At 38.6% G+C, this 9,903-nt stretch overlaps 1 protein-coding gene across 1 annotated transcript; it reads left to right on the top strand.

The window, feature by feature from the left end:
• Positions 1–1,151: 1,151 nt before the first annotated feature.
• LOC135619056 (uncharacterized) lies at positions 1,152–7,306 on the top strand. The gene is made up of 4 exons (XM_065120645.1): positions 1,152–1,892; positions 4,225–5,850; positions 5,933–6,139; positions 6,232–7,306. The coding sequence occupies exons 2-4, from the start codon at positions 4,380–4,382 to the stop codon at positions 7,227–7,229; spliced, it is 2,676 nt and encodes an 891-aa protein (XP_064976717.1). The 5' UTR covers positions 1,152–1,892; positions 4,225–4,379; the 3' UTR covers positions 7,230–7,306.
• The last annotated feature ends 2,597 nt before the right edge of the window (positions 7,307–9,903 follow it).

Genomic DNA, 9,903 nt, shown 5'->3' with positions numbered 1-9,903 from the left:
TCAAGTGTATTAATTTTAAATCGATCATCACATCATTTAAAGAGTGATGACGTGTCTAATGGAAGATATTGGTAGTCTTCTACCGTGTCATCATACCCATCTCTCAAATGCATAGTACAAATGCAATAAATATAATAAGGATGTGTCATTAAAATCACAAAATATCTTCTATTATTAGGCAAACACGATTATTAAAGCTTTATCATTAGAAAACATAAACTCTTTGAGGTTGAACCACGTCATCTTATTTCCAATTTTAATCTTAATCATATACATATTGAATAAAAAAAGTATTATTATTTAATGGTAAGCTGACCGTTTGAACATCTCACAAATATCGAACTATGAGGACGTCAGCTATCATACAAATAATGATATTTTTAAATATTATGATACGTACATTTAGAAGACCTTTTATATAATTAGATTCATCTTATTCAAGATTAGTATGATCAATGGATTTAGAGACGAAGAAAAAGAAAATATATATGAAGATTTATAATATTATGTTGATTGGTTCATGTGACTAAGAGGAGATGAAAGATATATAATCTCTTAATCATATTATATATTAACATATTTATGTACTTGCGTACTTGCGTCTTCATGTATTCAATTATTATATATTTATATTGAGTCCATATAAAATATTATCTATTTGCAAGAAAGAGCATATGACCTATAATAAATAATTAGAAGAATTTACCTTACGAAGATATCTCATAAAAAATACTATGAGGATTTTCTTTTATTGACTGATAATCATAAGCATGATTATACCTATAATAAGTAATTAGAAGATTTCATCCGAGCAAGAAATACTATGAGGATTTTTTTATTGATTGATAATTATAATTAGAATTTAATTATATTTATAATATATCTTATCAAATTCGATAGAATCATATAATTTAATAATATAAATATATTATTAAAGAAGTATCTGTATCAAGAAAAGAAGAAAACTAATATTCATATTAAGGGAAAAAATTAAAAATAATTACAAAAAATAAAATTTTCATTATTTATACGTAGTGCCCCTTTTTATTTTATTCCTACAGAGTATTTTTTCTAAACAAAAAAGAGATTACCCGTAAGTAGTCTCGTGTCCGCCAATGGAACGTTTTAAGCCTTAACGAACGTTAGAAACGACCACGGTCAGCGAATTGTTCTCGCCCTGTCTCTTCTCAGAGTTTCTTGTCTGCGCTGTCGCCGTCGCTGTCGTCCTCCTCCTCTACTCCCCGAGGCAGAAGCCCTCGCCCGTGATCTCTCGCGTCCGAGCTCGGCCCTTTGAGTCGCCCGATGACTCCCACCTCTCTCCAGCTATTGTTCGGCCTCAGCTGCGGGGAATCGCCGCCCGTCTTCCCCCGTGTCTTGTCTGCCGCGTCGCCGTCCTCCTCCTCCTCCTCCTCCTCTGCTCCCTGAGGTGGAAACCCTAGAAGCCATCGACCTTGATCTCTCGCGTCCGATCTCGGCCCGTTGAGTCGACCGACGACTCCTACCTCGCTCCAGCTACGCTTCGGCCTCAGCTGCGGGGAATCCCCGCGCATTTTCCCCTGGGTGCGACTCCGCCGCCGGTCCTCCCCCCTGGTTTGTACGCCGTGTCGCGTTCGTCCTGATTCTCTGCACCCCGAGGCAGAAACCCTAAAGCCCTCGCCCTTGATTTCTTGCGTCCGAGCTCGGCCCGTTCAGTCGCCCGACGACTCCCACCTCGCTCCGGCTATGGTTCGGCCTCAGCTGCGGGTGATCTTCACCCGTCTTCCCCCGGCTGCGATTCCGCTGCTTTGATCGCCGCTTTGGCTTGGTGGTCTCTGCCGGAGACGCCCTGGGTAGCGAACGGAAGGGAGAGGCCTGGAATAATGGATCAAATGGGTCATTGTATTCCTTTGCAGGTAAGGAGAACACCTTATTGATTACTATCAAAGTTTCTTCTTTAACCATTTGGACAAACCAGTTAGGCTAAAGTTGGCAGAAACATGAAATTACAATAGTCAGCAGCAAACTTTTAACTAGCTTTTCAATTTTTACGCCAAATCTGGTTTTATTACCTTCTTTGAAAAATATTAATAACCTTCACTGTGAATGAGGATTAACTCAATAAGTATATGTCATGCTGTGGTGCTGACTTGGAATGCTTGATATATTGTCCATGAAAGTATGTACAAGATGTAGAGCACATTGTTCGATAACTGTTTACTTAGACTTGGTAGCATCTTCCTCTGCATTAACTTGCACCGTGTGTACCATATTTACTCTGATCGAAGAAGGGCTTATAACAAAAATGTTAAAGAAGATACTTGTTTACTAGATTTTTGGTTAATTGTTTTCTTTAGACTTCAGGCAACTAGATTGTTACGGCAAGTGGATTCTCACCAGATGCACAAGTACAGAAAAGCTCAAGTCTAGGGTACAATGAAAATACAGACAACATAGGTTTGTGGTTCGACGTTTTACCCTGCATACAGTTGAAGACAAGAACAAACCATAATTATCAATGGATAAAAAATACAACCATAGCAGAGAACTTAGTGACCCTTGGCAACCATCAGTGAGGGCTTTTTACAGAGAAGGGAAATCAAGAGAGAACACACAACAATGATAAGCTTTTTTGTCTTGGGCACTCCCTACAAACAACATAGGCTTCCTAAAGAAAAATCTGCACCAGCAATCAAAAGTTCCCACAAATTGGAGGCTTAATCTAGTGTGAAATGTGGGCTGATGTAACTTCATGCTGTCAACAGTTTGTAATCTTCAGCCCCTTTAAGGGGTGTAGGCATCATGCTTCCCCATTCTCTTCACAAGCACTAAGTTCTGTAACCGAAGTTATTTAGATTTCCATATCTTACTTAACTAAACTGACTCCATTTTCTAGTTCATTTAAGTTTGCCCCATCTTTGGGTTTGATGCCATTGTACTGTAACACTTCATTGGCATAACATTAAACTTGAGAATATTGGAGCATCCTATCAAAATCATTGAATTGATACTATGAGCAATACCATTCAACCTTCCTCTTCATGAGCAGTATAGTTGAACTTATACACTGATCTTTAAGAATTAAAGCCTTTTCTGTTCCTCCATCTGAGTTGTAGATTTTCCAAGTTCAGATCTTTTTGGGAGGTTGCTTTTTGGTTTGTCATGTTAAATTACATATTGTTTTAGGCATTCTTGTCATTATAAGTTGCTTTATTGCTTAAACAAATATCAGGTGCAAGTATAACATCATTTATGGATGGTTGATGATAGCTAGTCGAGCTACTAGTACAATTTGTTGGAAACCAATGGACCATAACATGATTCCTTAGGTAACAATGTTCAGATAGAAAATCATTTTTTAAGTTGGCTGTCTTTTGTTATGGTAGCCTATATTCATGGAATTCCTACTTGGATACACAAAGATTTACATTCAATTCCCTACATAGGAACACAGTTTCAAAAATAAAACAAGCAATGTATATAGGGAATGTGATTAAACTTGCTCTTGATGATGTTACACCTGAAGAGACTGAATTTCCATACACCACTCTGAATTTCTATACATCCATGGTATGCAATTGTGTACCCAAATATTTAACTATAACACAATTTGACATAGTTTACCATTGAAAGGTTCTCCAATTTTGTGTTCTGTTTTTTGGTACATCATGTTTCTGGGACGGGCTTGGCAGAAGCTGCATTAATCACTACGGAGCTTTCAACAACTGATTTGGGTCACACTGTCAGTGATCAGCAGGAACATGTTATTTTCTCACCTTCAAGGTGATGGTGATAGGATCTTGTTGCTGATGCTTCTTGTGTTTATTTGTGCAGAAAGAAAATTTTCACATGTTATGACGAAACATTTTGAATGTCTGCAATGTGTCATGTCAACATCTCATAAGCTGGAAGATGGCTTTTAGAAAGAAGGAAACTTCCACAAGTTGATAGAAATGTAACATGAAAGGTTTTATGTAAATTGTTTCAAGTTCCCTTCCTTAATATAAGATAAACATTCCATTCTTACTACTAACATGATGCCTATCTATGATTACGACCTATGCCAGTTCTCTAGTTACGTAGACCATCCATAATCCTGATGCTTGGGTAGCTTTGGTAGTTGATCTTTCTACTAAAGAACAAGGCATTACAACTCTTGATTTTGGTAATTAATTTTTATTAGATTGCTTGCTTTATTATTTCAGTTTATATGCCAAAAAATCATTTTCTTATTTCTTTAATGAATAGGTTGCACAAGACCATGGTTTGTTGTACTGAAGCATACTGCTCGGGTGAAGATGCATTTGGCCAATGGGTATCCCGATGTTGCAAAATGCAAGTAGGTTTCAACGGAGATCCCTAAATCCTTTCAAGACAAGTTACGACAAACAAGCAAAGATATAATGAAAAAGAAGGCAAGAGCTGAGGAAGAATACCATAGGGCTACACCGGAGCCGGTTTATGACGAATATGTGGGTTGCGGCGATGAAATCGAACCGGATCTCATCACTGGTATTCGTGCATCACTAGAGCATCAGTACATATACGAGGAAACAATAAGGCATCGACAACCTGACTCACAATGGGAGCGTGGCAGTGGCAGCGGGCCTATGCCACAAGGAATCCAAAGGTCGGCCAGCATGAGACAACCAACTGCCCCTCCTCAATTAAGCCGAATTGGTAGCATGAGGCAAAGTGGAATCCGTGGTTTTATGAGAGGACTTGGCAGGAGGTCAGCACTAGATATTATTGATATTGATCCACAAGCCTCTCCTTCACAAATAATGAAACAGACACGGATTGACGATGCATATACAAAAGAAAAGAAACGAGATATTGGGAAGGCAATTGCAAAATGGTTCAACTTCCACAAGATTCCAGCAAACACAGCCCAAGGTCCATATTATCACAGCATGATCTCCTCTATTCAGAAGTTTGGCACTGGGATTCAACCTCCAACACCGAAGGAGATTCACGGCATGTATTTAGATGAGGAGGTAGCAGAACTGAAGGATTGGATCAAATCCTTCAAGAGCCAGTGGGACGAATATGGGGTGACACTAATGTGTGACAGTTGGATAGGGTCAACAAGAATGAGTATCATTAATTTTTTTATTTATTGTAACAGACGGGTGGTTTTTCACAAGTCAGTTAATGTTTCTGACAAGATTCAAGATGCAAATTATATTGAAAACATAATGGACACCGTAGTAGAGGAGATCGGATCACAATACATTGTTCAGATAGTCACCGACAATGAAGCAAATTTCAAAAAGACCGGTTTACAATTAATGAAAAAAAGAAAAACATTGTTTTGGACTCCATGTGCAACTCATTGCATGGATCTAATGCTGAAGGATATTAGTGAGTTACCCTCAGTCAACAAGTGTATAACTCGAGCACAGTCTATTACAAAGTTTATATATAATAATCATTGGATCCACTCTTTAATGCAAAAGTATATAAATGGTGAGATACTCAGACCTGGAGTCACTCGATTTGCTACAAATTTCATTATCTTAAAGTCAATACAACAAAAGAAACAAGGCCTCATGGCAATGGTCATCTCACAAGAATGGTCAGATTCTAGGTATTCAAGATCGAGCGATGGAAAAAAGATGGAAAAGATTATTCTTTCTTCTAGATTTTGGGATGTCGTGAAAGAAATCATAACAGGAGTAGAACCACTTTATGTTGTCCTTCGTAAAGTCGATATAGATAAGCGTCCCCAAATGCCTTATCTTAGACATATGTTAATTACAGCAAGAGAGGAGGTCAAGAAAGCATTCAAAGATAATTTTAAGGCCAATCAATACTTACAGATTATCGATCGTAGGATTGAAGTTTATATGGATCAAGATATTTATAATGCAGGTAAATTCATATTCAGTATAATTTAATTCATAATTTTTTAATATTTAAAACATTCTTACTAACAAAATTATTTGTCTTGCAGCCTATTATCTAAATCCGGCCATTCAATTTCGGTATAGTCTTGGCATGCGATCAGATTTATTGTCAGCGCTAAGAAATGTTATATATCGACTCTTGTCAAACACTACGAATGCAGCCGATGCTATTATGGAGAGTCGATTATTCCTGGAAACAATTGGTTCATTCTCCGACATTGTAGCTATATCATGTCGTTACAATATGGATCCTGGTGAGAAAAAATTACACACATGTTGATTATAAACTATATTTGATATTAATTATTTGTTATGCTAATAAAGTCCGATTTATATTTTTTTGTAGCCGAGTGGTGGTTACAATTTGGAGGGGATGCACCAAATTTACGAAAGGTTGCCATTCGTGTACTTTCGCAAACGACGACATCTAGTGGTTGTGAACGTAATTGGTCAACGTTCGCATTGATTCACACGAAGGTCCGCAACAGACTATCATATAGACGGTTTGAGAAACTGGTATATGTCTACTATAACATGCAGCTAAGGTTGCAGTGTGCCGAGTTGGACAAGGAGCCAAAGGAAACAGAGATTGATCCCATTGACTTCCAATTTTACAACGAAGATTCAGAGCCAATGTTAGAGTGGGTTGAAGCAATGGAGAATCTAGAGGATCCTCTACTTGATGAGGTAGGAGATCCTCAACGTCCTTCGCGTTTTATTATCGAGGCAATAAAAGAAGAAGCACATCCCCAGCAGGAGGAAGATTCCCCTCAGTTAAAACGTGACGGAAGGAGCCAGACAACATCGAGTAAGACTACCCGAGTAACTAAAGACACCCAACCGTCACAATCGTCTGCGCAACGTGCAAATGTAACAGCAAAGGGGAAGGCAGTAACATCAGCCGCACCGTTGGGAAGAATCGAGTCGAGCGACGAAACACCTTCTCGATCGTATTCAACAACCCGCTCAGTCCAGAGACATGGTAGCGACGTGGACAGCAGTGCCTCGACCGATTATGGCGGTGACGTCGGGAAGTCGATGGTCCCATCTACACAATTTGAGGGTGATGCATGGACCGAGGAGCAGTATTTTACACCTATCACCCAAGATTCGGATCGTGGAACTCGACAAGGTACTAGTCAAGTTTATGCACGAAAGGGGAAGGCAGTGGATGATTTTAAGCAGATGCGACAGAGCCTACACAATGTAGACACAGAGCGAAGCTCATCGTATTCACAGTCATCGTATTATAAAGAATCTTACGACCAACAACAATACGGTGATAGTTGGTCAAACTTCTCTGAGCAACAGTCCGGTGATCAATTTTATGATACGGAGCAGTAGATCAGTGGCAAAAGTAGAAATTCCGACATTGTTCTCCATGCTTCGTACCAATATATGCCTCAATCGTACTTGCCTCAGGAGTCGCCTCAGACACGTGTGATCCACGACGATCAGACTACGACCATCACCACATTGATGCACCAATGACATACAATGTATCAGTATACTATGTCATGGGATCAATTTCAGGATTGGGTCCAACAAACATATCAAATTGATATACAAATACATAGGATTGAAGATCCTGATCCATTGCCTGTTGAGTCCCGTCGTTCTTTTTGGTGGTAGAACTAGGTATATTTATTGATTGATTAATTGATTCATTTGAATCTTAAAGTTTAAGTTGTTTAAAAAAAATCTAATAATTCAAATCATTTCTTTGTAGATAATTCAATATTAACGGAAGGACGGTTCGGAACGTACCATAAAGCTACTCAAAGTCCAAAAAAGGTATGTTACTATTCTTTCCTAATTTAGATTATTTTTGCTAAAATTATACTAAATTTATATTTATTTTGAACTTAAAATCCTAATTTAATTTTTTTTTTGTTTTTCAGATATATTTGGAGCCATTTTCGATGATTTTTGGCATACCGTCCGTACACTTTGGTACGTACCATACCGATATATGGTTGGTACACTAATACGGACCGATAAGATGAACCTTGAATAATATTATTTCAACCTGACCAACATGTCACAAAGGCACGAGCTGCTATTGCACTTTTAACTGGTGCTGCAGCAGAGTTTATCAGCGAGGAATTTGCTTGTATTGTGGTTCAGTCATTGGCTGAAACTGATGTGAGTGCACACTGCTTTAGTTGCCCAAGTAGAGAAAGATCTTACAGCAAACTTTGAGAAAGAGCTTTCCAAGGAAAGGGAGAAGATAAAGGCTCTAGATAATTTGGCTGAAGAGGTGAAGCTAGGAGGAACATAACACCCTAATTCAGGGGACGTGCTACTGGTGATCCAACATGGAAGTTCTTTTAAGGATAAGACATGAAGCACAAGAGCAGTTTAATGAGTAACAAGCTGGAAATATCTTTTGAGAGGGAAAGGATTGATCACACAAGAAGGCAGAAAGCCAGAATCAGATTGATATAAAGTTGCAGTACAAACTGGACGCTGAGGAGAAGGTTTTGTCCATTGCTTAGGTAAGCTAGTTATTTGTAAGTATTTGCATAGTGCTAAATTGTTTATGCTATAGTTGCATTTCCATGGTCTCTCTATATATTATTAAGGGGATCATTTCACTGAAAGGGTACTAAAGGTTTCAGGAACCGACCATACCGTCAGGAACCATATGATTTTTACCGGTCCTACAGGAGACGACATGCGGATCTCAGGATTTCGCCTGGTTCAATTTGGGATAAGCAATATCACTCAGGAAGCTCAACATACATGGCATATGGTCCTGTAAGTCTACAGCCTGGTACCAGTTTTTTCATGACAGTAATCACCATTATCAATCCCCCTTACTTTCTTCTCTCTCCTTCCATCTCTCTGTCTCTTTGATTCTCTCACTTTCCCTCCACCTCATCTCTGCCAACATCACTGCTTCTGCCTCATCATCGTCATGTTGCCACGGTCTCCTCCCCAAAAACATATTGGTACTCTACCAGTCCATCGAAGGACCAGTATGGGTTTCAGACTGAAACTTAACACCTTAAGGGTACTTAATGAGACAACATTAGAGCATTTTTTAATCTTTGATAACAGAAACTGATCTATGATGCATTGTAATTGGTCACAGCACTAAACTAGCTATGCATCACAATATGAAGCCTCGCCTTTGCCCATCATTTGCAATTAGAAAAATCACCTTTTTTTTATTTTCTGTTTGTTTTCCTTTCTATTGTACTGACACTTTCAGCTTTTAAATTTCTAAATATATACACATGAATGTTGAAATTAAGAATCTTAGAGCTTATGTTGCAGCACTTAATGTAAATCTGTAGTCCTTTGAGTAAGTGTCCAACGGAAACAACTATCACAAGGCTAATTTAAATTCTACGCCTTCACCAGGTCTTGGGCAGAGGAGGAGGCTAAAAGAACTAGAGAGGAAGTGCTGGGGAACATTCTCCAGTTGATGAGACAATTCAAAGATGAGAAAACTTAGTTAAGAAGCCTAGTGGCAGCTGAACCAAGAGTCAGGCCTTCAGCTGTTCTTTGAGAAAATAATCGAGAAGATCATCTCTTTAGTTGCAGCTTTGAAACAGTGTGCTTTAGAAGCTTCCAGATATTCCATCAAGCTTCAGAATGCTGTAATCTCTGAAGCGTACGAGTACAAGTGCCTCTGGGTCCAGCTCAGTCTTTGCCGACAGGATGAGGCTGGATGGTTAAAGATTGCAAGGAAGGTTATCAAGGGGACCATGCAGGAATTCAATACACTATAAGCATTCTTTTTTGCCTTGTGTAATTTAGTTATAACAGGTGATGATGATTCAAGCCTTTCTTCTTTCCCACCAAAGGTGCCACTTTGTTGAATGTGGAAAACAGTAATCAATTGAGTTATTTTATGGTGTCATATTGCCATAATCACTTTTCTGGTGGTTCCAAGAAGCACTGCTAATATGGTGCTAACATTTTGATCAACACTTCAAATATCTATAGTACAAAGGATTGACTTATCCTTTCCTCAGAAAGGAACTTTCAGATTGAATCAGAAGCTATG

The sequence above is a fragment of the Musa acuminata genome, chromosome BXJ2-8 (assembly GCF_036884655.1).
Source record: "Musa acuminata AAA Group cultivar baxijiao chromosome BXJ2-8, Cavendish_Baxijiao_AAA, whole genome shotgun sequence".
NCBI lineage: Eukaryota > Viridiplantae > Streptophyta > Magnoliopsida > Zingiberales > Musaceae > Musa > Musa acuminata.
The sequence above is the reverse complement of the archived record's forward strand: the minus strand, read 5'-3'. Positions and strand labels throughout refer to the sequence as shown.

Excerpts from the sequence above, each read along its gene's own strand:
- LOC135619056 (XM_065120645.1), top strand. The coding sequence starts at position 4,380 with ATGAAAAAGAAGGCAAGAGCTGAGGAAGAATACCATAGGGCTACACCG. Across the intron at positions 5,851-5,932 it reads TCAAGATATTTATAATGCAG|CCTATTATCTAAATCCGGCC; the intron begins GTAAATTCATAT and ends TTTGTCTTGCAG. Across the intron at positions 6,140-6,231 it reads TCGTTACAATATGGATCCTG|CCGAGTGGTGGTTACAATTT; the intron begins GTGAGAAAAAAT and ends ATTTTTTTGTAG.